The following is a 27,500-nucleotide window of genomic DNA, read 5'->3' as shown; positions in this document are numbered from 1 at the left end:
TCTCTTTCCTGCCTCTCACAGAGAATGCGGTCACATTAAAAAAGTACTTTTATTGCCAGGTAAAAGAGCCTAAATTGCAGTTTTGTGTTTAGCCCTCAGATTGTAGTCTGTGGGTGTCCAGAATGGGAATCACTGGTCTCTGGAAAATTGACGCCATAATGTATTTCAGTTCTATCTCAGTGTTATATATACAAGTCGTTTCTTGGTGTTTGTTGAGGCCATTCTCACAGCTTGTAGGGGCACCACTAAATTGTTACAGTTGGCTCTAATACAGCATGGGGAAAGCTGAAAATGCAGCCCAACCCCGTGTTGCCTTTCTGGGAAGTCTGACACTGATTTGGACACCTGAATGCCACTGGCTTGGATGAGCCTGCCTAGGTGCCCTAATATCACACCCCGGGTTAGGGTACAAGCCCCCAGACCCAAAGAGTTTCAGAAATATTGACTTTTTCTAGGAAGTTAAGGAATAGGCTTTGTGATCCTAAAGTCGTGAATAATTTTGCCAAAATTCGATTTCCTGTCCTCTTGGTAAAAGAGTAGTTGAATATTGGTAAGAAATCTCCATACCTGGTGGCTTGAATTGCTGTCACTTGGCAGTGCAGGGAAAGTGGACTTTCCTTTTTTCCCAAAGCAATGCTGTCACTCACAGCTGACATCTGTCATTACTACTGGTCTGGATAAAAGCAAGTCCCTAGAGCTTAAAAAGAGAGATGGAAACATTTCCAGTCTATTTTTCTGGTAATGAAAGTAAGCCTGCCTCCTTAGGGCTGAACCAAAGAGCATTGTCAGCCTGTCCCAGTGCAGGGAAAATGCCTGTGGTTGCTGGAGCTGAGTTTGTTCCCTGCAGTCCCTACTAAGCAGGCTGGCTTGCACCAGGGGTTGGTAGCTCTTCCAGTTCCATGAGGGGTGCAGAGAGAGTTTCTGTGTATAAAATACATGATTTCTGATCCGTTTCATGTCCATTTGATAGCTGCATCTGAGGGGTTTTTGAGGAGCTGTGGCAGGGCCTTTGTTACTGGTGGGTTTGTACCTGCATCAATGGGCGGTAATCAAGTGGAATTTAAGAAGACTCTAGCTAACATTCTTCCCATTTGTGGAGCATCCCTTCACCTTTATCACTAGGAAATCCAGCCTGAACTTGTGGCATCTTTGCTGCTCATTACTTGATTTGGTTGATTGTACCAGCTGAATGCTCTCATTTGTGATGAAGGCGCCCTCCTTGCGCTCAGCCCTCACTGCCTGGGCTAGCTGCAGGTAGACAGTCTCACTGTGCTGGACAGTGACCTTGGGGTTTCAGTCACTCCCAGGAGCCTGGCTGCAGTTTCACAGCGCATGTCAGGGAGTATTATCAAGAGTGAGTGGGAAGGAAACATTAGGCAGAGGCCCAAGGAGAGGGTGATATGGTTCCAGTGTGGTATTTTCTGTTTGTGCACAGCAGTCACATGGAGTGTGACATTCCCAGGAGCTCAGTGATGGACAGCCTCCGTCACACAGTGACTTGTTTAAATATTAAACTAAAGATTAGGAGGCAGAAGTAAGGATGGGACTTCTGGGCCGTGTCTGATGTTTTGAGCTCATTTTTGATCTTTCTGGAGCAACAGAGACACTGCAGTGTTGATGTGAAGGATCTCCCACGAAAAATCACTAAAAGTACAGTAGAGTCACTGCTATTTATTTTTTAAATGTGCTTTGTAAGAATGGCTGTAAGTGGGATTTATGCAGTCATACTTCTGTCAGCTGTGTTTCCTGTTCATTTCTCTCTTGAGTTCTAGCCATGTCTTCCTCCTGGGTCTCTTTTTAGATGACCTCTTCATCAGATTTTAAGGAATGCTTTACCACCTATATCCTAAAGTAATTGAAAACTGGTCTACTCACATCTTATCTAACACCAAGGTAGGGGAGTAGCCTATCTATCAAAAAGTGCATATTTTTCTCTTTCCGTGATCTAAACAAAACTATTCAGAGAGGGACAGAAGCAAATCTGAAAAGACTTTCTGAAATGTCTTAAGCACCCATCCTAAACACTTCCCACTTTCCTGGGGAGTTTATGGAATACCAGGTATGATCTGACTTAGACCAAAAGGTGATTTAAAGATTTCTGGGAACAAAAGAAAAGCAAACAGCCATTTTTCATAATTTGTAGATAATTCAATGAAAGAACAGAACATCTTTGATTTTGATTAGCAACTAGAAGTAGATAGGTTTATAAAGACGCCATATATGTAAAGGGGAAAAATCACAGAACTGGAAGATGACAATTACTGTTATTTTGTATATTCCTATGCCTTTCTTTTAATCTTATGGATCTTATGGGTCTAGGTATGTGGTATGTGCATATATCTTTAATCAAGTAGGTATCTGCTATGATTAATATATTCCCTGTTATTCTGCAACTGGAAAAGTGACTTGAAACAGGTATGGTGCCAGTACAGTGAAGAACTCGAAGGCAGCATAGAACCACATTTACCACTCTTATGGTATCAGTATCACCACAGGTATTTCCTATTCTGTGTAGAAATAATGCTGTGGTTGCTCAGATGCTGCTCTGTAGTAACTGTGTGTAAATGCTGACTTTTTGATGGTGACCACCACAGTATAATTATAGTGAACTTTGTTTGTAAAAGGGGTAAGGACTGAAAGTGGACATTACTGAAAAGGGCAAGGAGGAATAGCGAACAAATACTGAACACTTTCTATTACTGTCTCTTTGACAGTCTCTCTTAAAACTTATTGTTGAACATACTGATATTTTGCAGTGAAAACCAAACTCACTTTCATTGACACTAAAGGGACAAAGCTGTGTGATTTGGACAATGCAATAGCACCATGGTAGCTGTGAAATCCAGACAAGGGAGAGGTATGAAAATAGTATGGTCACAAGGGGATCCATGTTACTTACCCACCAAACATCATTTGCACTACCTTTCATATGAAAACACAGCAAGTTTGTCTGTATTTAAGAGAGTGTCTGATGGCAGGATTGTACGTCTCTTGTTCTACTCTCAGTCTTCATATAGATGACAGGTTCAGTAGCTGCCTGAACACGGGGAGAGAAACTGAAGCCAGTGAGGCTGCTGAAATAACACCAAGGAATAGGCTCCATTTCTTTTGCACTGAAAGAGCTGTGAAAAGACCTGAAAGTATGTTTGCAGCAGCTAGAACTGAAGAACTCACAGCTGTGGGTACAATTGATGCCCATCAATTCCCAGGCATTCTCCTCCCAGCTCCCCTGTGGTGAATAGCAATTTTTTTGCAAAAATATCTGAGGGCAAAAAAAGATGCACAGGAGTGACCCTGATGCAGGTTCTCAGTCTGCTGAGGAGAGTGATTAGTATCAGAATTAGGCATGCTGCAGATACCTTGCTTTATATGTGCAGCAACAGTGATCTCATCAACTATCTGAACATTCAGCAAGTCCAAAATCAAACGCTTGTGTGTCAGATATACACAGCTGTATTTGTACTGTTGCTCTATCTAAAGAACATGCCAATTGCTTTACTTAGAGTGAGTTGAGAGACTCATTACTAAGAACATGTGTAGCATTATCAATGAAAAACATTATTGTTCTTTTCCTCAGTGGTTTTAGTGTCCTTGCTTATCCTTTCACAGGAGCCTGTGCTAATGTGTCTTCAGAGATTGTGGAGCCTGATTCTCTGCTCCCCTGTGCGGTGTGTTGGCATTGACACCTCTGCACATGAGTGGGGGTGTGAGTCGACACAGGCAGCCAGGACAACCACAAACTCAGAGATAGAATGCAAAGAGTAAATTTATTTCTGCTACCTCGCTAACTGGGGAATCCCCAAAGCAGAGGCACACCAGAGGAGACACAGGAACTCTTAAACTCAGCCCATGCCAGGGGATCACTGGCTGCTGCTCACACTGGCTTATCAAGGGTTATTCCCAGCTGCAAGGTCACTTGAGCCATTTACAGTCCTCCTTGACAGTCTTCTGCTTTTTAACCCGTTCCTCCCAACTTTCCACCCCCTTGCTCAAGAGACCACTGCTGCTAGGGCTGGAAATTAAGGGTGAGGGATTTACAGGGGCACTTAAGCATAGGGGAAAAGGAATAAACAAATAAGCATATAATGCTCTGAGTCAAGTGTGCCACCCCTCCTGGCAGGCATCACTGGCAGGTTGTGATTTGCAGTGCTTGAGACATTGAATGATATCCTCCACTCCAACCGTTTCTGCAGCCAGGTCAAAGCAGCGCATGCCTTCAGACTTGGAACAGAGTTCATGATGTTGAAGGGGGATGTAGTTCTCCAGCAACCAATGTTGCAAGGTTCCACAGTGTGCAGCAGTTACTACACAAATATAACGGAACAGCTGCCTTGGATGTCCAAGTTAAACCTCACAGGAGGGCACACGTCACCTGTCTACAGACACTTCCCAGAGAAAATAATGACAAGTTGGTTAAAATAAAAAACAATCACACACAACTATTTAGGTATTGATTTTGCAGAATTGTATCCAAGATATGTGCTTATAAGACAAGACTAAAAAGTAGAACAAGGCAGCCTGCGGAGGAAAACAGGAGCATCATCTCTGTCCAGTGATACACGTGTGGTTGGTCCAGCTTCTTCAGCTAATATTACTCCAGGCTTGATAACTGGAGATGGGGTAATTGGCCACACAGATTGGAGAGGTGTGGCTTGTGCTATTTCAGATTGAATTTTGACTGGATATTGGGTCTGTGACACCAATAACATAGTTCTAGTTCCTCCCTCCCTAGATAAGGCACAGGAAATAATCAGATACATGAAATACAAGCTTTTGAGAAGATGATATTCACAAAGGATATAGAATAGAAGGAAGAAGATAGAGACAACTGTACTGCATTGTCAGAAGTTATTATATGAATGATCACATCCAGATTAAGAGCTTGCACAATCCATAGGTATAAGCAATTCCATTTCCTCTGTGGGTAATATTTTGGGAAAGACACCATCTTAAAGATTTTTGGTCCTCACTGTGTTTTGTACTGAAGGGGTACAGTCATGCTATTTTGGCCGGTTATTCTTTCAGTTTCTTGCAGTGCCCAAGGTACATCTTTAATTCATTTTCCCATCAGGGTATAATGTGTAGCAGTGCCTTGGAATAACTTGGACCAAAATTCTACAGGTTGGTTTTTTTTTGTTTTGTTTTTTGGTCCAGTCATCAGCCACAATCCCCACGAGACTATATAATCTAGAATTATTATTTCTAATTCAAAAGGATTTCCTTGTCTAGGAATGCATAATTGGAACTCTTTCAGAGTGTAAATGTGTGTGATCTATGCCACCCTCCTATCCGCTAAATCTGGCTAAATCTCAATCTCAGAGTCTGAGTACTCACCCCAAAGATTTCCATCCCATTCCTTGGGATCCCGTGGCGATTTCATAGCTGGAGCATGAACTTGGGAGATCAACACCTTATTTTCCACATATTTATGCCTAGGTGACACCAGCTGCTGTATAGTGCGCTGCTGCTCGTAGCACTGCTCTGCTTTGGTGGTGGTTACTTCACGTGCAATCACCTTTGCAGCCCGTAAAGCCACGACTTCCCTTTCCAGCTCCCTCACTTTCCCCAGCAGGGCTGTGACCTCCCTCTCCAGAGCCCTGGCGTAGGTGACCAGCTCCAGCTCCCTCACCTTGCTCTGCAGCGCTATGGCCTCGCAGTCGCGGGCGCGGGCGTAGGTGACCAGCTCCAGCTCGCCCACCTTGCTCTGCAGGGCTATGACCTCCTTGTCCAGAGCTCTCAGCCCCGTGGCCAGGAGCCATCCCAGCCTCCCCGCCAGCTTGCGGGAGGATTTGGATGCCGCTTTCCAGGGCAGCCCGCGCATGGCGATCTCCACCCTGTGGGGGTTCACCACCACCCCGTCGTCGATTTCGGGCCACGTCTCTGGAGCAGCCATTGTGGCAAGGAAAGTGGCCACAGGGGTCCAGCGCTCGGTGCTGGGCCATCCTGGAATGTGGGGATTCACCACCACAGCCTCCCCAGCCCCTGACTTCTTCAACTTTGTCAGCTTTTTTGGCTTTTTTGACCTTTTCGCTAGCCACGACATGGTTGCTCCCGGATCCTGTCAACTGTGTCAAATGTGGCAGTGGGCACAGGCAGGCAGCTGGGATAAACCGCAAATTCAGGGCTGGAATGCAGAGAGTGAATTTATTTCTGTTACCTCACTAATCAGGGATCCCTGAAGCAACACCCAGTGGAGATGCAGGCACTGTCAAACTTGGTCCATGCTGTTCACACTGCTTTATCAAGGGTTATTCCCCGTTGCCAGATCACTTGAGTCATTTACAGTCCTTCCTTTCACTCTTCTGCTCTTAAGCTGTTCCCCCTAACAGTGGGAAATAAAGACAAATCAGAACAGTAGCACTTTGTGCCAGTTTACATGTGTTTTGCAAAAATATAAATGATTGTGCAAAGGTGTGGAGAATCAGAGTGTGTAGGGCACTCGTTTCATATTATTTCTTCCCCAAAGTGCATGAAATGATCTTTTATCAGCCAAACTTGAGCAGAACTGAATTGAAATTTTTTACAGTGTGAAACGTGCAATTTACAGTGTTTGTAAAGTATAGTTTTTACTGTGAACGAAGGATGTCCAGGTACCACAGTTAGAAGGTAGGTGAATGTAAGTGTGTGATCCAGTGGTGTTGTCTTACTGGGCTTTTAGTCATTTCCTGCCCTTGACTGGCATTAAGCTCCTATGCTTTCTATTGAAAGAATTCTGATTGAATAAACATTTTTGTATTTTTTACTTCCTGACTTGTATTTGAACAGCACTGCTGACTTGAATTTAGCTTGATGAGGCTAGTGAGCCTGGAAAACTTGGGAAGATTTTTGAACTTACGTCCTCAATACACTGCACTACTGTGCTTGTTCATCATCAGGGTTTTCACAGCTCTAGTCAGAATTTCAAAGAGTTCTGTAGCCAAAGAAAATACCAGACATTAAGTAGCAGGACTTTCTTAAACTGTAGAGTAAATTTTGGCAAGTACAGAAGGTAGTGTTTCAAAACTGTCTTTTTTCATTGTTGCTGTGTTCGCAGAAAAGTCCGTAGGAGACAAACCAAAAAGAAAATGAAGACCACTGTATTGAGAATAAAAATACAAAAGGTCGGATTTAAAAAAGAAAACCAAAACAAAACAGGGCAGACTCTTTTATAGTGATCATTTCAGACACTGGGTTCTATTCAGTAATTTTCAAAACAGTCACTGATGGATAGGTGCTATAATAGAAACAACACGAAAGTCATCAGATCAACTTAAAATAACTCTGTAAATTCTTGAATGAAAATGAGAAAAAAAAAGACAACCCACATTTGAGCTGATTAATTTATGTCATTTCTATATATTAAGTAGAGAAAGTAGCTTCCTTAGTTGTATCTTTAACTATTTTTAATCAACTGCATAATGTTAGTAGTCAGCTTCAGATGTGGAATCATACCAAGGAGAAAGGATTAAGGAAATAATTTGTAACTGTACTTATACCTTGAAGGAATAATGTTTTTTACTCTTAAAATACTACCAGAAAATGAGTATCCTTGTAATCTGACTCCTCCATGAAAAAAAAAAAAAAAAAGTGGGACAGTTGGACTCTTTTCTGAGGGATAATATGAATGTCAATTGACATTTATACTGTGGAAGGATGAGTGAGCTGTTGTTGCATTAAGGGTATGCGTATTTAGCAGAAAATAAACCCCTCTGTGTCCCAGCCAGTCTTCAGAGATCAGAGGGGTTGTGTGCAGCTGGTCTTCATTTCAGCCAGTTTAACCCTCTAGCTCTGTTTGAGTCCAAAAGAACTTGCAGGAGTACAGAAGTGCTGTGAGTGCAGTTATCAATCCAGTTCCATTAGCCTGATCTTGTTCAATGAGGACTTTGCCTAATCCAGGTTCACAAATGCTCATGGAAGGTTTATTGAAACAACAGCAAAGCAGGTTCCCATTTATATTTATATTTATATTTATATTTATATTTATATTTATATTTATATTTATATGTAAAGTGAATATTCCCGAGTGTACTCCAACGCAGTTGGAGGCGCAAAGCTCACCTAAAGGCTTCAAGAGAAGGAGAGAGACGCAATCCACTGGCTGATCCTGAGCAGGCAGAGATGTTTTCCTCCTCCACAGGTGTTTTCCTTCTCTGGCCTTTTGTGCCCCGACGCCTCCCTTTGACATTACAAATGTTGGTCTGTCCCGAGGGGATGGAACAATTGCATGTTATGGACAGGGTTTGGTGACTGTGGTCATACATGCATTGCATGTCCCATGTTCTCCTTCATTTGAATCCTGAGGGATGTGTAAGTCAATATGTTAATGAAGCTTAATGACAGTCTCCGTTACTCTGTCAGAATTTATAATTGGCAAAGAGGTAGAACAAACACTTTGGCCCTCCTCCTCCCCATACTGAGGCGGCAGCCAAGGCTCTCTGACCTTCATCAGAGGGTCTTTGTGCACACCCTTATCTCCTTAATGAAACAGATTTATAACAAGTGTTGTTTTTCACAGCGAAGGGAGTGTGGCTTTTGGCTGGTACCGAGGCTTGATGTTCTCCTGTGCCTCACTGAAATAGCATCGGGCCATGAGACCTCAGAGACGTTGCTTCAGCCAGGTGCAAGATAAGCAAGAGGCCCTGGTCATGCTTTTCTCAACCAGCCTCATCAACCCTTCACTATCTTAAAGTAACACTACAATTCTGATCATTTACCACAGCTTTTGAGCATGTAAGAGTTATTATGAAGGTGTTTTATAAGTTTTATTTTGCCAGCTAGCTTTATAGTTAATTTTTTATTTTCTGCTACTGTATTCTTAACTGGATGTTACAACTGTGAATTAAAAATTGAATAATTTTCTGTTCTCATACCAGTTAATATCATCTTTTGAAGTATAAATTAGAAGGGCCAAGAGTGTGAACAAAGAGTCTTCCAGGTTTGTGGTTGGTATTTTGTCAGTGCAACCCCGTCTCACACCAATGATCAAACTCAGTAGGCAGTTAGCACTGAGCTAACTGGGTTTGTCTGCCTGTGACAGTGCCAACAACATGAATGTCACTCCTCTAAAAAACTTGCAAGATTGTGCACTAGGAAAGAGGCACAGCACTTTGGAGTGAGAGGAAACCACAAAAGCTGTCCATCCACTCCATTGCATACTGAAACAAAGCATACACAAAAGTAACATTAGAAATAGCTTTTCATGACATAAATATTGCCTCTGCTACTTTCTTAGACTCTTGGCATTTATAACAAAGCCTGTTGATAAGCTGGAGTGCAACCCAGATGAAGGGAGAGAGATGGAGAAATAGATGACCTTCCCTGAATTTTTTTGGTTTGCAAGGTCCTTCCTTTGATTATCTGTGATTGGGTGGGTGATCAAAAATTCAGAACTTCCCTTGAGACAAGTAACATGCAATGTTTGCTGGTGTGTTTCCTTCCCTTTCAAATATTCCACAGACTGTACAGACAAAAGACAGATTAGGCTTTGCATCAGATTTACCAGAGCTCTACCTCCTTGCCTTTGGACTCCAGCTTGCTTTTTACACTTCTGTCTGAAGCTGCAGGAGAGTTAAGCTTGTGTGTGCCCTGTTTGTACACAACATGCTTTCCCAAGTGACTGTTTAGCACTATTAAAGAACAAAACCAAGACTATCCATAAGATTTTGGTAAATGTAAATGCATTCTGTTTAAAAATGGTTCATGATATCTTCTTGTAATGATCATCTTTTTGCTACATGCAGAGTGCTGGTGGCATTAGTGAATTAAAAAAACAAAACAAAACAAAGATATTCAGGGATTTGGACCTGATTTGCATTTACAGTACAGATGTTCAGCACTGTTGGACAGTGTAGGGGACTTAAAGTATAAGAAGCAATGTAAGAAAGGTGCACTTCAAGCCTTCCTGACACTACTTGACTGCTGTGCATTGTTTGCCTATTAAGGTACACTCTTGTAGCATCTGTAGTTGAAAACTTCTAACCCTGCATGAGGTACCAGTGCCATCTACTATATTTTAATCAGTTACATCAAAGTGAGTTTAGTACAAACATGAGCATAGTGATAGTTTTTACTGCTTTTCTGTAAATGTTGTGTTTTGAGAAATACTCCTTTCTTCAGCGTCTGTCACTGGATAATGTTTTTTTAAATCCTCGTCTGAATTTTTATGTGTTTATTTTTTAATTTCCTGTCAATAGAAATGGAATCAGTGGCTCTGTCTGTTATTAATATTTAAAATGTGGGTGTTTGGGCTTTTTAACATACAAGTTGCTATGCCCCTTTAAATTTCCTTCAGTTGTTCTATACCTCTAAAAAAATCTTTCATTACCAAGTTGTTTATCTGAGAAGAAAGTGAGACTGTCTCTTTGTATTGCTGAATAACATCACTCTTTTTCTCAAGAAGTCATTACACACTGACATCATATTGTTCTTTATTAGATGATCTGTTGCCTGAAAGTATCTTGGTGACACTGAACTTGAAAGCAACAAGAGTACAAGTGCTAGGATGCCTGGAGAGCAGAGACTGGCAATACCTTGCTCAAGCAAATATCCAAGACAATTTTAAAAAGGCATTAGCAAATACAAACCACCCCCACAGAGGTAATTTTCACCTCTGAATTTTTGCTTGTTTCTTAGTCCAGCCCAGACTTCAGCCATCAGTGTTACAAAGCTGGAAGCCAAGTCTTACCTAGCAACGATAGCCATGTGCAATAATTTAAACTTAAAGAAAAATAACACAGCTGCTGGTAGAGTAGTGTCCAGAGATTTCTAGGTGCTTTCCAACAATAAAAGGGTGGTTTCTGTCCTGAAAATGTATCTGTGTGCATAGAAAAAGACCTTCAATATTCACAAAGACCACAATTAGTGCTGCACTGTAATTGTCATTCCCTGATTAGTTGGAAACCTTATATACCCAGTGGGTTTTATTTTTCCTATTCATGAGTTACATGAGACAATATAGTAGCTTGTGAAATTTGGACAACGATTCCTTTGATTTGTGCTGCTTTACACATCTTTTATTGTGAACTCTCAAAATTCTTAACCCTGTGACTGAGTGCACAGCTCTAGTGGTGACTTTTAGTGTGATGGCTGGTTGAGAATCATCCTAAGGTCTTTTTAAATATAAAGATGTAATTGAAAAAAAATTAGCTTTTCCTATAGATACTGTATTGTTATCTTTTATTGTGCTTTTCTGGGAAATATTCCACCCATGCACTAATTTAATGTAGAAGGAAGAACCACCATCCAAATAAGTTGAGAAATGATCCTGATAGTCTCCGAAGTCCAAACCAAAATGCGGTCTCCAGCTCCCTGAAGGAGAAAGCTGAGAACAGAGTTTGCCTTCTTTCCTTCCACAGGTGGGGGCACTGACCTTGGGGACAGGAGGTAACACAGCTGCTAGCTGCTGTTGTCTCATGAACACCTGTATTATCACAGTAGTCTGTGGTTTAGTTTGGTTGCTTTTTTGTTTGTTTGCTTTTAATTTATAATAAAACAGCAATGAAAGACTTAAAAGATGTTACCCTTCGGAGCTATCAACTACATTCCCTTTCAGATGGGATGGTAGAAGGGAGGCGAGAGCTGTGTGGCCAGAGAGGTGTCCACAATGTAACTTGCTTTTGCAGGATGTTCTACCTGTTTTTTTCAAATTCCCTCTTCCCACTCAGCCCCAGCTGCAACTGGCACTCAGCTCAGGCATTCCTGTGGCCACTAAAACTTAGGGTGCAAAGAAGGTAGTATCAGGTGAAGTTCCTTCGGCCATTATCATTTCCACATCCCTGTTTGATTAATGAGGAGCCAGAGGCACGTGACTCATTAATTCTCCTCTGATTACCAACTGGTGCCAGCGGTGGGGGTGCACTGCCATTCCAGCCTGGGAATCCCTGGTACACGGTAATCAAACACTGGGCTTGACAGTTAATGCTTTGTTTGCAGATCCTGTTGGATAACCACTAAAGTTGCATGGGTGAAATAGATAAAGTTGGGAAGTCTGCAATAGAAGTGTTTGCCTTTATACTTATTTACTCATTGTTCTTGCCTTTGTACAATAATATCTTTTCCCTGAAGGTCTTTGAAAAATTCCATCGCAAAATGGAAAGAGGGTATGTTTGTTCTGGGTAAAATTTGGAAGCATTGTTCTGATGACACCTGTAAAACATAATTATAACTCCCATAGCTGTTTCCTCTCATATTTAGAGAAGAAAATTCTTTGCCTCTAATCTCAGGTGCATACCTGTGGAAGGCTTAGATTCCTTCAAGCAGTATCAAAGTAATGATAACAGTGTGCAGCTGCTGACTGTCTTTTGCTTGTTGTTACTCACCCAGCTGTTTAGAGGAGAAGAAAAAGAGAGAGTACATCTCTAATCAGCCATATGGCACAAAGTTTTATTTGCCACAGTAAGTTAAAACGCTCATTATTGGTCAGCATCTTGAATGCAAATTCTGCCACAGCTTTTCAGGAGTGCTAGATCTAATGGAAAAGAAGATCAGATAGACTTAGTCCACGTTATTTTAAATTTAGTACGGAAAGAATTGATTCTGTCTAAGTAGAGTTTCCATGATTGGATTTTGCCATACCCAAAAGGTGCTGGGAGAGTGGAGTGCAGATCTCAGGCCCTGCTTTGGGTCACGAAAGGTAAATTAAGAGCAGTTGAAATGGTATTTTAGATTTCTGCAGTGCAGTTTTGCTTTGCTTATATTTTACATAGACAAATTAGGATTCTGGATCACACAATGGGGACATGAAATCTAGGAGATGTCTTTAGTAGCTGTTGATGTTTACAATGCATGCAGTCAGTGGTTTTTTCGTTAAGAAAATGTTTAATTTTGCTGCTGGTTTTTAAATTGAGCAAGAAACTTAGAGTTAAATGTGAAAAAAAAAAGATTTTTTTCTTAAAAACACCCACTTTTTTGAATTTGACTTCTAGAGGAGAAGTGAGGGACTAATATGTGCATGAGTTTTGTGAGTCTCCATTCTGCAAATTGCAGTGAAAAATGAGTTTTGAGCCTGGCGTGACTGAAAATTTAGCATGTCGTCTTTTTAAAGCTTCTTCTGCCATTTCTTGTGTGCGTATGATTGGAACTCCTTTCAATGTGGGCATATTGACTTCAAACATCCTGTTGGGGAGACTTGATGTTATTAAAAAATATAAAAGGGAGGTGCACACCTGTATATCCAGGATTGGGGGCGTGGTTTTAAACACTGAGAGGGTTTGTAACCCTACCCATGCCTCTTCCTGCAATACTCCTACAAGGATTTTTTTCCCTCTGGAACCTGCTGTATTTCAGAGAATTTAAGAATATGGTTAATTTTGTCTTCTTGTAATATACTTAAAGACAATTTCCAGAAAGAATAATACCCAGTTCCTCCAAGTGTCTTTAATGCATTGATCTCAAAGGACTCTCTAGTCCCCGATTTCCTGCTTAATTGATCAGACTACTTTATGTTTTGTGTAATTGTTTATATTAAATACTGGTAAGAGATACCAAGATACCATCCATTTAAGACATTTCTGCACAAATTCTAAACAGTTGGATAAATGATTTTGGGCTACTGGTTTGCAGAGATAATAGCCTGGGATAGAAAGTATTGTGATTGGTAAGCCAGAATAGTATTTCTGGTTGATGCCATAAAAAACCCCCACTGTGTACTAATGCTACTTTAAAAATGGACATGCTTTTTCCATTTGGGCAGTGATTCTGGATAGTATAATCCAGATGAGTGGTTAGGTGTCCTGTATTTTAAACAGTCTCTCTTCTGTGATTCTTAATGTCCTTTGACTTGTACCAAGTCAGAAAGTACCAAGAAATGTTTGATCAGATAACAGTCTTGTTTTCTAAGAATAGCTGCTGAAGAGGTTCTGCACTGTCTTACAAATTTGTAATTTCATATAGTGAGGTGTTATCTCCTAAAAAATAAGTCTTGACCCATATAATCAGTGCAAGTGTTTGTTTCCCTACAGAAGCCTTAACATTAAAACTATCATGAGAGGATTCAAAAAGCAGTGTGCAAATATTTTTCCATAGAATAAGATTCCTTCTTCATCTGATGGCCCATCTTGCTATTCTTCTCACTGTTTCCATTGCTGTTACTTAAAAGGCTTTGACAAATATAATAGACTTTGCATAATGATGCCATTGGAAGTCACTTCCAGCATATTATAGCGTGCAGTTAAAATTACTCTTGCGATTACCACTCTCCAGTGCTTCTACTTTATCATGGCACCAAATGAAATTAAGAACAGGCATATTCCTTCTTTTACTTACCAATATTTAAAAAAAAAAAAAAAGCTAAATAATATTGTTTTAATTTATTTAATTAAAATTCTTTTTGGATCTCTTTCTTCCACAGTTCAGTAAGAATTATTTTGCTTTAGGAACAGATTTTTTAAAAGAATAGAGTATATACATTCCCTGTTAACATTACTGTGAAGCTGGGAGAATTTTAGAAAAGGTTTTTCCAGGGGACAAGACAATGCCACACACAGACTGTTCTGTACTAATAGATATAGAGAGAGAAAAGCCATTATTCATTTCAAAATCATCTTTTCACTACTCATGTAAGGCGTGTGGTTACGTATCTGGAGGTTCTAGATCTGTGCATGACTTCATCTGCCTGTCTGTCTTCTAACCTTGTTAATTTTGATGTGATTGGTTTTTTTCTCTTAGTGACTAAGCAAGGGAATAAAGAGCTGGAAAAAATAATTTCCCCCTATTTCTTATTTTCTCAGGAATTGCAGCTCTAGGGGATGAGTATTCTAATGCACATGAAGAGAATACTTTAAATAAAGTAGTATTATTACAGGATTTGATAATGCAATGGTGAAAATACTCAGAAAAACAGTAAGCTGAGTGAATAATGTAAAATTCCGTGTTTTATATGCGGTTTATAATTTGGTTGGTTTGTTTGTGGGCTGGATTTTTTTGAGTGTTGTTTTTTGTTTGTTGTTTGGGGGTTTTTTATGTTTGTTTTGGTTGGTTGTTTTTTTTTTCTTTTTGTGTGGAAAACACTTGCTTTTCCTGATACTGTCTGCACCCTATAAAAATGGAAGCCTTGGCTGCGGAGGTCCGACCCAACATCAGTGCTTTGTTGGAGCAGGTACCCAGAATTCCTGACATTTCTGAGCTTTGTTATGCTGCAGTGGCTGGGCAGCACTCTTCTGGATGACTCTTCCCTCTAAGTGGATATAATTGAGGGGCTGCCCTAACATATTTTGTTGGGTTTTGGAATGCAGTAACTCTAAACTTAAGCTACAAAGACAGCTACAGACAGCTAAAATGACAGTCCGCTCCTCCTGGGTGAAAAGATATCAAACCGTTTATCTGGTGTGTCCCACTTCCCTTACAGAGCGTGGCATATTCGGGAGATACCTGTATCCACGATGGTTGTTTCACTGCAATCTGCCCAAAATCACAATCCAGGAAGCTCAGCCCTGGAGGTCTCTGCTCTGACATGTTGCCTCTCTCATTTTTTTCACTAGAATGCATTTATATTTAAGGGTAGTGAAGGCTTATAGCAATCTGCTCTTCTGGAACAGAGAAGACAAGCAGTCCTAAGCCTTCTGTACTGCAGGCTGCTTCCACTGGAGTCCCCTGCACTGGGACTCCTGGCAGAAGCACGAGATGTCTCGTAATCTCTGTTAGTACTTGGGTGCAAAATCTGCCAGCAGAATTGTCTCAAAGAAGCCACAAAACAGACAAGGCAGCAGCTTTTGTTTCTCTTGCCCTAGCACCTCATGACAATGGATTTTAATGAATTTCTTCTGCCTCACAACTCTTTAAAGGTCTTCACATCTTTTGGTGATCTGTGCCAATAACATTCTCAAACTTCTGGTTTAGACAATTAGATTAAAAGAGTATTCCTCTACATGTTTTGGTTTTCCAACAAGTCTTCATAACCTTCCTTTTCTTTTGGATCTCAGATACTGAATCGTTCGAACTTTGCTGTCATCTATATTGGCCTTGTATCACAAGCATTTAACAGGTTTACTAGAGTTTGCCTGGTTAAGGGAGGTTGCCAGGTTTACAGATTTTAGGTTTTGGTCAACATCAAATCCCTAAATCTGTTTCTTTATGAGATGCTAGGTCTTGATCATGCATGGCACATTTATCACAGTTTCTCTGATGACTCCCATTGTCAGAGGTAACTGAAAACTGTTAAAAATATTGAGGTTTTTTAATTCTGTGTTGTCAAGAATGAAACTGCATTCTGCTTGGTGTCTCTCTTGCTGTCACTCATTGCTTGCAGGGTCAAAAGGAAGCAATGTTTATACTCCTTCTGTCTTTTCACCTTTCCCTTAGGAGGTTTATTTTTTTGTTCCTTTGCTATTTACTTTGAAGTGCTAAGTGATATCCAGCAGTCAGCCAGTGTTTCCAATGGCTGAAGAGATCTGTTCAGTATCTGTTTCCAGGTGACTGCCTAATGGCGAGAACTTCCTAATGTCCTCATCAGATGCTTTGTTCTGGGGCTGGGATGTGGAGTGACAGTGGTCTGTGGATAGGAAATCCTCATTCTCTCATGCTTCTGCTGGTAGTCCCCAGCTGTCATCTTCATTTGGGATGGGAGCTGAACAGAGTCTAAACCCACCAGAGTTTTTCCCTGTTGCCGTTTCTATTTTGCTTATACATTTGTTTTAGTACTAAGAAGAGATTTCGGATTGAAAGGCATTGAATTTGTAGCCTTTGTTTGTGACACCAGCAGAAGCAGTGCATAGTTTCCACGTACCATCAAATCAGGACATTCTTATATCTACCAACCAACTCTTGGGTGGTAATATCTGTCTTCTCATACCACATATAAGCAGCGTCCAGACATCAAGTTTAAGGTGAAATTTTGTGTGCTGTTGCTACTAGATGTTCCTACAGTCTCATTTGGTTGAGAATGGGCTTTGGAAATATGATATTTGTGAAGACCTTTGTTCTAACTTTAATTTTATGGTACATTATTGTTTACCTCTATGTATCTGTGTAGTGATTAAACTCCATATTCTTATCTGCGCTAATGTTCTTTTTCCTGCTGTGTTGATTCACAAATCTTTCTGATTTTCTTTTAAGAATACTTTTGTCCCTTGTATACTGGTAAAAGCCACATCTACCATGAAGCTAATCAGGTGTCCTTTTGCTGAGAGGGTCTCTGGCAGGAAGACTTTCCATGGAGTTACTCTTGAAGTTTTAGCTAAGGTTGTGATCAGCTCTAAGGGGTTGTGAATAAGGACTGTGTGAAATAAGTACTGTGAGTACAATAAATCTTAACAAATTTAATTGCTCAAATATCTGTATTTGCGCAATTGCCAGAATGCATGTATGAAGTCAGCCATTAGAAATGGATGCATCTTTATTCTACCAACAGAGCATGTCAAGTACTTTGCTGTCTCTGCTTTTAGAAGATAATGTCTCAGGAAAGTCTATCTGACTCACTGGGGTAGTATGGGCTCATAAGCTTTAAAGATTTCTCTGCATGCATGGTTCTTTGTAGATGGTGTCCATTCCTTATGCTGCCTTGGTTTTGAAGTCTATTTTGCCTTTTCTTAAGAAGTTTTCTATAGAGATCTGTGTTTTATTCCAAGATGGACAAATCTGTTTCTAGCAACATGTTATTTCACCTAAGAATAAAAAGATTTAGCTAGCATAATTTGGTTAGCTTCTACATATCTAATACATAAACAGATAGCTTTTACGATATTTTTTTAAATTGATAAATCTCAAACAATTGAGCGGAAGTAAAATATTGCTAATTCCATTCCATATTTTGCAAAACTTAGGCAAGAAAGGCAAAAGAATTTGCCTGAGGTCATTCAGTATTCCAGTGGAAGAGCCAGTGGAGCATCTCCTGAGTTTCAGTCTAGTGATTTATACGCCAGCCTATATTGAGTTTCTGTAGTTGGATTCTGTAGTTCTTTTTTTAGAAAATTGCAGATCTTTCTGCAGCCAGTATTCATCATGGGTAGGTCCAAAGTAAAAGTACTATTGTATCAGCTATCAAGTAGGTTGATAACTCTGTAGCTGCATTATTCTTCTTGAACTGGCTGAGACCATTTTTTTCTGTCAAACAATGGCAAATGTCCAGTCCATTGAAATAGATGCAATTACAATAGAAATTAGTGTGAGTTTTGAAGCAGGCAGCTTTAATAAGTAGCGGCTGCTAAGCTCTGATGGCTAAAGCAGTACTAGTTGTTCAACTCAGGCAATTGATGGAATCTCCTAGAATAGTTCCCATTTGATATGTTGACTGATGTACAGCCATAAGCAAGCTCCAGATTGCTCCAAAACCCTTCACACTTCCATTAATTAAGGGGTAGATATCTGGGTTGTTGGTGACAAGTTTATTTCCATTTAGGATGTTCTGTGTTTCGGAGAGACCTTTAACAATGGTTAACAGCCAAATGGACAGTTCAGGTGCTATTCCCTGACATCAGCCCCAGTTCACTTGCTTTTCTGGCCACCCAAGGGATCATGAAATCCTCTCTCACCTCACATAGGTCCACCACGAGCTGCTGGTTGCAGAGGAACGTGTATCAATTTGATGAACTTGTATTAACATCCAGGAAAAACTGGCTCTGAGATAAAATTCAGTTGTTAATTGGCAGAATAGATCCATATAATCTCTAAGGAAAGAGAACATCAGGAAAAAAAATGTTATTATATCTGAGGCTGTATGGGTGGCCTTCCAGTCATAAGCATGACTGAATTTAATATTTATTCCAATGTACCTTTTCATTGCAATTATTTGCTGGGAACATTTTAGATTTCCATTGTGGAAACTTAGGGAATTTGCTTCTCTCTATGCATTCTTCTCTTCTTGGCCTGAAAGGAACTATACTATAATCAAAGCTGTAATTTCCTGTTTAAATATATATATGATTTTCTCCAAAATTATGGCATATTTTGTTAAATGAAAATAGTGGGTAACATCAAGCTAAATCTCAGCTGATAGCAGTGTTTTAATCAGGCCTTAAAAAGTCCAATGAATTGTTCTATTTGAGAATTCTGACTTGAGAAAAGAAACACAATACTAAATATCCATGAAGACCCAACCCAAACAACCTCACTGAAGTCATCAACCCAGTTACTAATGATGCTGGTGAATTCAGGGAGCCTGACTGAAGTTACAAAGTGTTGTTTTAATGATCTACTGCAAGCAATTGGCAATTTTGCACAGCGGAGGTGAGTAGTGTGTGTGTATTTCAGGAGGTAGGTGTGTGCTGGTATTTTAAGAAAGCATAGTCAGATCTGTTAAATAACAGTGTGTATGAGCCCAGATAAAGATGGGAGTTCTAAAAACCCATGTATTATTTTTGGTGGGTACAGGATGGAAAAATACCACAATTTACTTTGGAGAACAGCATTCTCTAAATGCGAAGAACCTCCAGTGATTTTATTAGGTTTATTAATTTATTTGGGCATCCACAGGTCATATTGCATTTTGTGAGCCATGAAATGATTCTTATTGAGAAGAACCCTTTAATTTGGAAGATATCTCTTTGGTGTGTTTGAAACACTGGGGTCCTAATTTCTGGCACTACTCTCTTTCCTTGGAGGCTGCTGTTGGACTGAAATCTCTTATTTGGTGCCATGCAGTCACTGCTGGGTTACCAAGTTGTACGCTGGTGATTCGTATCTAAAATTATGTTCCCTTCTTTTTCCTTTGTTTTAAATCACATCTAAAATTGTGAATAAAGCTACTTCTGACTTTCTTATATGTTCCACTCCAGTTGAAGTGAAACATCTCTTTTGTTGCCAGGACATTGTAGAGACTTAAATTGGCATAGTTCCTCTGAAATCATCAGTCATTGCAGTGTACCAGAGGTCTGGACTGTGTCGTAGTTTTCACAGATTTAACAGATTTTTTAAAATAAGGAGAAAAGAAAAAGATGACAGACACGAAAGATTTAAGAGAAATAAAATAGCAGCTAATTTAATCAAAAGCATATATGCCAATAAAGCAAACTACAGCTGTCAAAAGAAATAAACAAAGCAAAGCAAGAATTCTATAATTTGACATGTTTACTTGACAGATAGTACTTTTTGGACCAGTTCTTGTGCTGGTGTAAAGTGGCATAAGCATATGAATGCCAGTGGAGCTCTGCTGATTGTGCCCAATGATAATCTGGTCCCTGTTATTTAAAATAAGGGTTGTATCAGATGTTCCTCTGTTCATTCAAGAAACAATTCATTTCTGAATTAAAAGGATCTCAAGGTGTTTTCACGAAATCACACTGGCCATGGCACAAGGTTTCTGTTTAATCAAGGCAGTTTTGAATTGTGAAACTTTTCCTACTTGAATTTCTAACATAATTTTCTATGGTTATGTTTTAAGTGTCAGCCATAAAAAAAAATCCTGTTTGTTCTCTCTTTTGGGTCAGTCACCACTTGGGTGTTTATGAAAGGACTGATGTATATACCGTCCAAAAGGATTTGGTAGGGGATAGATCTGAATCACAAAAGTGATTGTGTTATTTTACTTAGAAAAAAGTCTTTTTTTCTACCCTTCCCCATATAAAAAAACCTGATAAAATCCTATGTAAATAATAAGTGTTTTCCCTGTAATGAATGTTCCTTTCATTCTGCATTTCTGTATAATATTGGAAATTGTGTTTTTATTAGAAGAGGTATTGGATGGAAGCCAACAATTTCTTCTTTTAACTTGATATTTTGGGCTCTGATCTTTGTTAAAACTACAATGGCATGTATCTAGTACAGTCAGAGGTCATTTCTATAGCTACTACCATTTCCTATCATTTCTGGGGAATGTTTGTTTTCAAAACAAAGAATTGGGTTAAAGCTTAAGTATCGTATTTCAGAACATATTTCAAACTGAAATTAAGAATGCTAAAACCTTTCCTTTAAAGGTCAGATGATATTTATTATTATTATAAAAATGATCTGTGATTTATGAATTTAACTTCTCGTAAACCTCCTTTGTAACTGAATATGCAGTCAGAAGCTTAACATTACATTGTTTTCCTTTGACAACGTATCCACGAGACCACTGCAGCTGTTCCTTTACTCACAATAGCAGATTAATTAACACAATCATATGCTGTTGGCTCCTACTCAATGAGTAGGTCTGCAGTGGGATAGATAGGTAAATCCTTTAAATGTGTATGAGATAAAGAATATACTATAGTAGTTTCATAACTAGCCAGTTTTGCTTCTGACTAGTCAGCCCTATCAGCAATGGTTCACTGACTACAGAAGCTGTGAGCTTACATTTCAAAGGCAGCCACACCTATTACAGCGCAATAATGCCTGAATCATTGCAAAACTCAAATATGTAAAAGCACAGGCACGCTCAGCAATCACCATATTTGCTAAAATAACAGGCAATCTGCTTCAAGCATGTTAGGTTTATAAAGTAACGAGGGAAAAAAGAAGCAGCAGTTTTTTTGGTTGCTTCGTTTCTTTAAAAGAAAAAAAAAGTTCAATCATTGCTTTCCTTTAATATCTTAATCTGGTCATTATTCACTTTTTACCCAGTGTGTATTAGAAATACTTGTAAGCAGCAGCCATGGCATCAGTTTTAAGTACCAAAAGAATTTTTCATCCATTTCTCTGTGTGTGCTAATGAACATGTGAGCAGCTAAATCTCCTTTTCCTAAACAAACAGTCATCAGCAGCATGTAAGTATTTATCTGGCAACTTTAGATGACATTTTAGTGGATGCTAAAACCTTTGCTACCAAAAATATAACTCCTTTTTTTTTTTTTTCTTTAATTTTATTTTAAAGATAAATATTCTTTTGGGGAAAGAAGTAAGCATTAAATTTAAGAAAATTTCCTTCAGGCTTTCCACTACAATCCGTGAGAAAAAAAATAATTGTATGCTTTGTTACATCGTTTATACACAAACTGAAAGCACAGCAAACTACTATGTTAAAATTGTCTCATTTAAGGGACAAAGAAAACTCATTGTGAGACTTCTTTTCTGGAAAAAAGCTAAACCACTTGGTAGTTTAATATCATTGAAGTCCTCTCTGGTCCATTTTTACTGCAGTTGTGGTTATGTGCTTTTACATATTCTATGAGTTTTATGTAATGGTATAAATATGCATTTTGATCATAATAAAACAGAAAAAGTAGAGAACATGACTGATTTTGAATGGAGGGCTTTGCTTGCATAGGAACAGCAGCATTAGACTTACAGATGGGAGAAAACCAAGTTCAGAATCTTTTTGTGCAATACAGTTGAAAAATAATCAACATTTTAATAGCATCCAGCTTTATATCTGAGAGTTTTTCTGAGTACCCAGAGCTACTATTTTTGGAGAGAAAAAACCAGAGCTGGTGAGCTGTCTCCAGTTCACTCAAAGATGAGAACAGGGAGACTTTTGGGGAGAAGAGGAAGATAGAAAATTTCCTCAACTTCTCCTGCATGCTTCTTCTCCTTCTGTGAAAGCAGAACATGCTCTCAGGTCTTTCACCAATCACTTCTCTGACAAAAATCACTGTAAGAAAAGCTTCTGCTGCCTTCAGCCCCCTTGTTTCCTGAAACTGGAACATTTGCACCAGGCAGAAGGTTCATGCCCTGCAGAGGAGATGCTGCAGCACTTTCTCCCCTGGCTGCTCAGAGGGTCCATGAGAAGTTGGGGTACAGCAGAGGGGTGAGGGGCTCCCAGGGCAGCGTTGGAGATCACCCTGGGTGAGACTGGCTGAGATGGGAACATCAGAGTCTGTGCTGGGAGTGGCTGCTACTAGTGATAGTGAACGGAGTCCATCTGGCTCATGTGTAACTTGCAGTAGTGCTGCCCTACAAACCCAGGGAACATCTCATTATTTAAATAGGAAGGGGAGGTTCAAGGTTCAACAGTTTTAGCATTACTCAACAGGTGAGTACTACCCAACCTTCACACCTTTATTAATTGTATGTTTATAATACATTTCCACTATATATATATGTTATTAGATTCGCTGTACAGCTGAGCAGCTGAAATCAAAGGGACTAAGGATTTACTGTCAGTTGAAGACGCAGTAGCTGCCAGTAGTGAGCTCTTCTGAAAAATCAGTTGCTTTTAACCATCCTGACTAAAGTCCCAGGCTTATCTCACTACACTGCTGGACCTAGAATAAAAGTCTCGACTCTTGATCAAAGAAACAAAAGGAACCATCTTATATGGTGTCACTGTTGGGAGCTGTGCTCAGGTGTGCTGTGATTTGCAGACTGGATTCCAGTTCCCTGTGGATTGCTCCAGTGCTATGAGACACAGGTGCTACGAGGAGTTTTTTGAGCAGGCTAAGAAACGTGTTTGGCCACTTGTCAGACTAAAGACCATGCCCTGTTTTTCTCAGAAGGAGAATTTCCCATAATTTAGTTTGTGTAATTACATTCTTTAAGCCTAAATTGTCCATGCAGTTTCAATTTGATACCATTTTCCTTACTCTGTTTTCTAACTGCCTGTTCTTTCAAATTCTTTTTAATAACTGTTGCTTTCTGTCCCTGTGACAGGTGAAGAGGCGCCTGTGTAAACACACCTGCTACAACCTCTGTTGGACTTTACATTCTATTAAGATAAAAGTGTTTAAATTTATGTGATAAATATTAAGCCCTTTGTGAATTTTATCTGAAGATAAACTCAAAAGCTCTCCCTCTTCTGTCATCCCAATCCAAATTTGGGATCTGAAAAACTTAACTCTTTTGACAGTTTGTACTCGTCCCACCTAAGAAGGTTCTGTGGTTTAAAGTTCTCAGAATCTATGTTAAGGATTCTTGTTTTCTAGGACTTGCAGTGAAATAGTCATAAATGTCTTTCCCTGGTCTGTGATGCAACAGCAACGTTTACTGGGGCTCTCACTGAACCATTGCCAGTGGATGAACTTCCCAGTACTGGGAATTACTGCAATAAAAGTTCCTTGAGAAGTGTTTGAGAACAAAGAGAGGTACTTGATGAAAGCAAAAAAAATGGAAAGATTAGAAAGGGCTAGAAAACAAGGTCATAGAGGTCCATCAGCTCGTACCTGCACCGCAGCGTGTGAATAAGGATTCTGTTTTCATTTTTAAAATAAGATGTTCATTTGTGTCAAGTCCACTCTGCAATTATAAATATTTCAGTCAGCATAACTTTGCGAGTGTCTTACAACGTGCATTTCTTCTAACAGTCTCTATATGCAGTGACGCAGTAGTATTGATTTGTGTGATAGCTTCTACCTGTGATGTTTGCCTTCAGCATGGCAGGTCATACGTGCTGAAATGAGTTGAACATAACGCTTTAAATATTTAGGACCCCTGTAGTCAACTTCAAGGTTGTTGTTGATGTCATGGGGCAGGGATAGGACTGGGAGCAAAATGAAATGAGCTGCTTTGCTTCCACAAACTTTTCTGTAAGCCCTGGCAAGTAATGTTGTCTTTATATGCTCCAGTCTCTGCTGCTCTAAAGTACAGATGAGCTTTCTTTGTTGAATGTACTGAGATTGTTGGATGAACATTTGTGGACAGGAGCTGAATGGTGGCAATGCCGTGGTTTGGGGCGTGCTGAGCTCAGGGAGAATGAGCTGAGCCCCTCCCCTCTGGTTTTTAATATTTAAACATAATAGTAGATGGTTTGCATTCCAAACTGCATCCAAATAATATTGTCTGAGTTTGTGGTGGATGAAGTAGTTCACGCTTTATCATCAGTTATCAAAACTTCAATTAACAGTAAGTTTATACTGGAGATAGAACAAGTTTTGTACAGTTTTGTTGTTGTTTTTTTTTTTTTTTTTTTTTCTTCTGGGCCGTTATCAGAAGACTGGACTATGCAAATCTTGCAGGATTCCTTTTGGCCTGTGGATAAGGAGAGTTAAGCTTTTTAAATTTTACTGGCCTAAACAATTTCTAATGTACACTTCTTTTAAATTCATAACCAATTTATTTAGTTATGAATTAGAGGATTTTGTAAAAAATGTCTTTCACCCCAGTATCCAGAAATATCACTAAAAAACCGTGGTATTAGCTCTACTTAGCAGATTCTTCATTTTCTTCAGCTACTAACTGTATCTTCCAGCACTGAAAGATGTGTCCCGCAAACCCTTATTTTTTCAGAAATGTATGGTAAAAGAGTTTTTGAAGGAATGACTTTCAGGGTTTGGGTCATCAGTAGCATCATGGTTAGATTTCCGATATGATTAGTCCCTGACAGTGACCTTTCTAATAAATTTCCATTTTATCACAACATTTGTAAGGTGCAGGACAGACTTGTATTGGTTTACAGGTCTGCCCTTCACCCCAATAGCACAGGGCTGGCCGTGGCTGAATTACCCCACAGGCATATTGAGTTCAGTGCTTCTGTGTTTGCTATAATGGATATCTTGAAAACCAAGACAAGTAATTTATTTCCTTAACATTCATTTTCCCTTAAAAATAAATATTAAAGTTGTTTCATTAAAATAAAAATAACCCCACATCAAAAAACACTATTAAATATGATGTAAGCATAAACTAGGAATAATTGTTTTGAGTTTGACTTCAGTAACTGAGCTGGAGGTTTTTTGCTTGCTCTGTTCTTGAAAAAGAATTTGTACCTGAAATACGTTTCATGCTTTTCCAGGTTATGTTAGCTGTTTTAGTGGTAGTTAAGGTTTTAATATAAGCTGTTACTTCAAATTCTGCTGTGCTTACGTCCTTAGATCATCGTAGCTGTAGCAGCATTATTGCTATGAAATATGGTAGAGAATTGTGGTAAAAATTACTGAAATATGTTCTACCTTTAAAATTGGATGGGCCTTCTGTTGACATCAGTATTAAAAGGCCGAACTGAGAAGATATCATTACTGACACAGAGGAACATTTTGCCTTTGTTCATAGTGAGTTATTAGTGAGGCATGCCTTGTACATGTTTCCCCGAAGAGTCCAAAATTTCCACATGTTACTTCCATTCCCAGCTTCTGTGCTCAGAAAACCCCGCTGTGTTTAACCCAGGGACTCTTTCACAACTCATGAAGCACATAAGTTTCCCGAACCCAAATCCTGGATTCGCTGAGCTCTAAGCAAAAACGCAGCTCAAACACTACGCTGGGCTGTGACCGGACTGTGAAAAGCAACGCTCAGTTCTCAGCAGCAGAGAGGGAAAACTTTGTTCCCTTCCCATTCTGGCTCTGTGCTGGGAAATGGGTTGGTTTCTGAGCTTGGGCACCTCTGGAATGAGGAAATGGGGTAGTTATTATGGAGTACTAGGAGGATTTTCCATGTCTGGTAGCCCAGGTTGTGAATGAGCTGAGCCTGGTGCGTTTCCTGGGCATGACTATGCGGAGTTACCCTCCCCACAGCCAGGCAAGAGAAAAGAACTGATTTGACAATTAATGTCAAGCCTGTTGATGGAGGTTGGGGTTGCAGAGCTTCGGCATCAGCTATGATTTTTTATTTCAACAGAATTTTTGTTGCAATTACATACTCTTTAGATATGTCAGGCTTTTTTCTTAATGTGTTTTTTAGTAGGTAGCTTTATATTACATGTACTGAGAAATACAGACTTCTTTGGAAGTTGATGTTTCTGTGGAATGAGATAAATGACTGATAAAATAACGCTGAGTTTTCCTCCATACAGGATATGTTCCTAAGGTTGTAGGGACTATAAAACTCGTAGGGGATATATAATGGAAATTAACAAGGTGGCCAACAGTTCAATGAATGAAAATAAATAATTTTTGGCTAGATTTTCTGACATTCTTATGTTCTTACATTAGTGTTTCCATCTTTGTATGTGAACAGGAAACTATGTTTGAGGCAGGCCATTGAAAAGGATGTTTGCATCCCAACATGTTTGCAGAAAGCCACAGAGAAGAGCAGTGTAGATCTGAGGCTTGATGTGCGATACTGCGTGGTGGTGAACAGTGCGTACTCCAGGAGAGTTTTGTTCAGGTGTCTTAATGGGCTTTGACAGGTTGTTTGTAGCTTAATTTACAAATGAATTTGATTAAAGAGCTCAATGAAAGAGTCTATATTCAAGTTCGGATTTGAAGTTGTGGTGTACTAAAATGAAATGGAGGCTCCCAAATTAACACCTCTGGAAATACTTGATTATCTTCGTAGTTTGGGATTGTTTTCCACACAGATACTCTGTGAAGTACAAATGAATAAGCTACCCCTCTTGCCACCATTATCAATGACAAGGTTTTTATTTGACTCTGACATTACAGGAGCTGGCGTAAGCTGAAGCATCTTGTGCTGAGTGGTACACAGGTCTAGTTCAGTTATAGCTGGGGGATGAAAGACTCTCTTTGTTCCTTTCATTTAAATTTCTAACCCCCAAAAAGTCATCAGGCCACAGGCTATGAAGGAGCCACAGAGGGAACAACCAGCCCACAGATGTGTGAAGACACTGCCAGGAGATGTTTATACTCAGCAATAAATAAGTAAGAGACTGTGGACTTAACTAGGATGACTGTACTTTTTTTTTTATGGTGCTGGAACAGATTACTGGACCTCTTAGAGCTGCAGCAGGTAGGAAGCTAAATGAAGATTAAAACTAAAGGCCAGGAGCATGTTTGAAGTTATGTGTATGGGTTTTGTTATTTCAAATATTTCCTTGATTTCTGGGGTAAACTCTGTGCTTAAAT

At 39.6% G+C, this 27,500-nt stretch overlaps 2 protein-coding genes and 1 long non-coding RNA gene across 8 annotated transcripts in view; 2 read left to right on the top strand and 1 right to left on the bottom strand.

Annotated features, from left to right (window-relative positions):
- ZNF536 (zinc finger protein 536) overlaps nucleotides 1–27,500 on the top strand; it is a 345,885-nt gene that overhangs the window by 165,607 nt on the left and 152,778 nt on the right. The window lies entirely within an intron of this gene.
- Nucleotides 3,787–8,268, bottom strand: LOC136296160 (uncharacterized). The gene is made up of 2 exons (XM_066195034.1): nucleotides 8,038–8,268; nucleotides 3,787–6,322 (listed from the first exon to the last, which is right to left on the bottom strand). The coding sequence occupies exon 2, from the start codon at nucleotides 6,041–6,043 to the stop codon at nucleotides 5,303–5,305; it is 741 nt and encodes a 246-aa protein (XP_066051131.1). The 5' UTR covers nucleotides 6,044–6,322; nucleotides 8,038–8,268; the 3' UTR covers nucleotides 3,787–5,302.
- The window catches only part of LOC136296161 (uncharacterized), a 28,962-nt gene continuing 13,271 nt past the window's right edge, over nucleotides 11,810–27,500 (top strand). The window contains exon 1 of the long non-coding RNA XR_010722871.1: nucleotides 11,810–11,868. This is a non-coding gene — a long non-coding RNA (uncharacterized lncRNA). The remainder of the gene's footprint in view (nucleotides 11,869–27,500) is intronic.

Source organism: Chamaea fasciata, unplaced genomic scaffold, assembly GCF_029207755.1.
Source record: "Chamaea fasciata isolate MVZ Bird 193981 ecotype frontalis unplaced genomic scaffold, bChaFas1.0.hap1 SCAF_12, whole genome shotgun sequence".
Classification (NCBI taxonomy): Eukaryota; Metazoa; Chordata; class Aves; order Passeriformes; family Sylviidae; genus Chamaea; species Chamaea fasciata.
This window is presented reverse-complemented; position numbering and strand designations above follow the sequence as displayed.

Excerpts from the sequence above, each read along its gene's own strand:
- LOC136296160 (XM_066195034.1), bottom strand. The coding sequence starts at position 6,043 with ATGTCGTGGCTAGCGAAAAGGTCAAAAAAGCCAAAAAAGCTGACAAAG.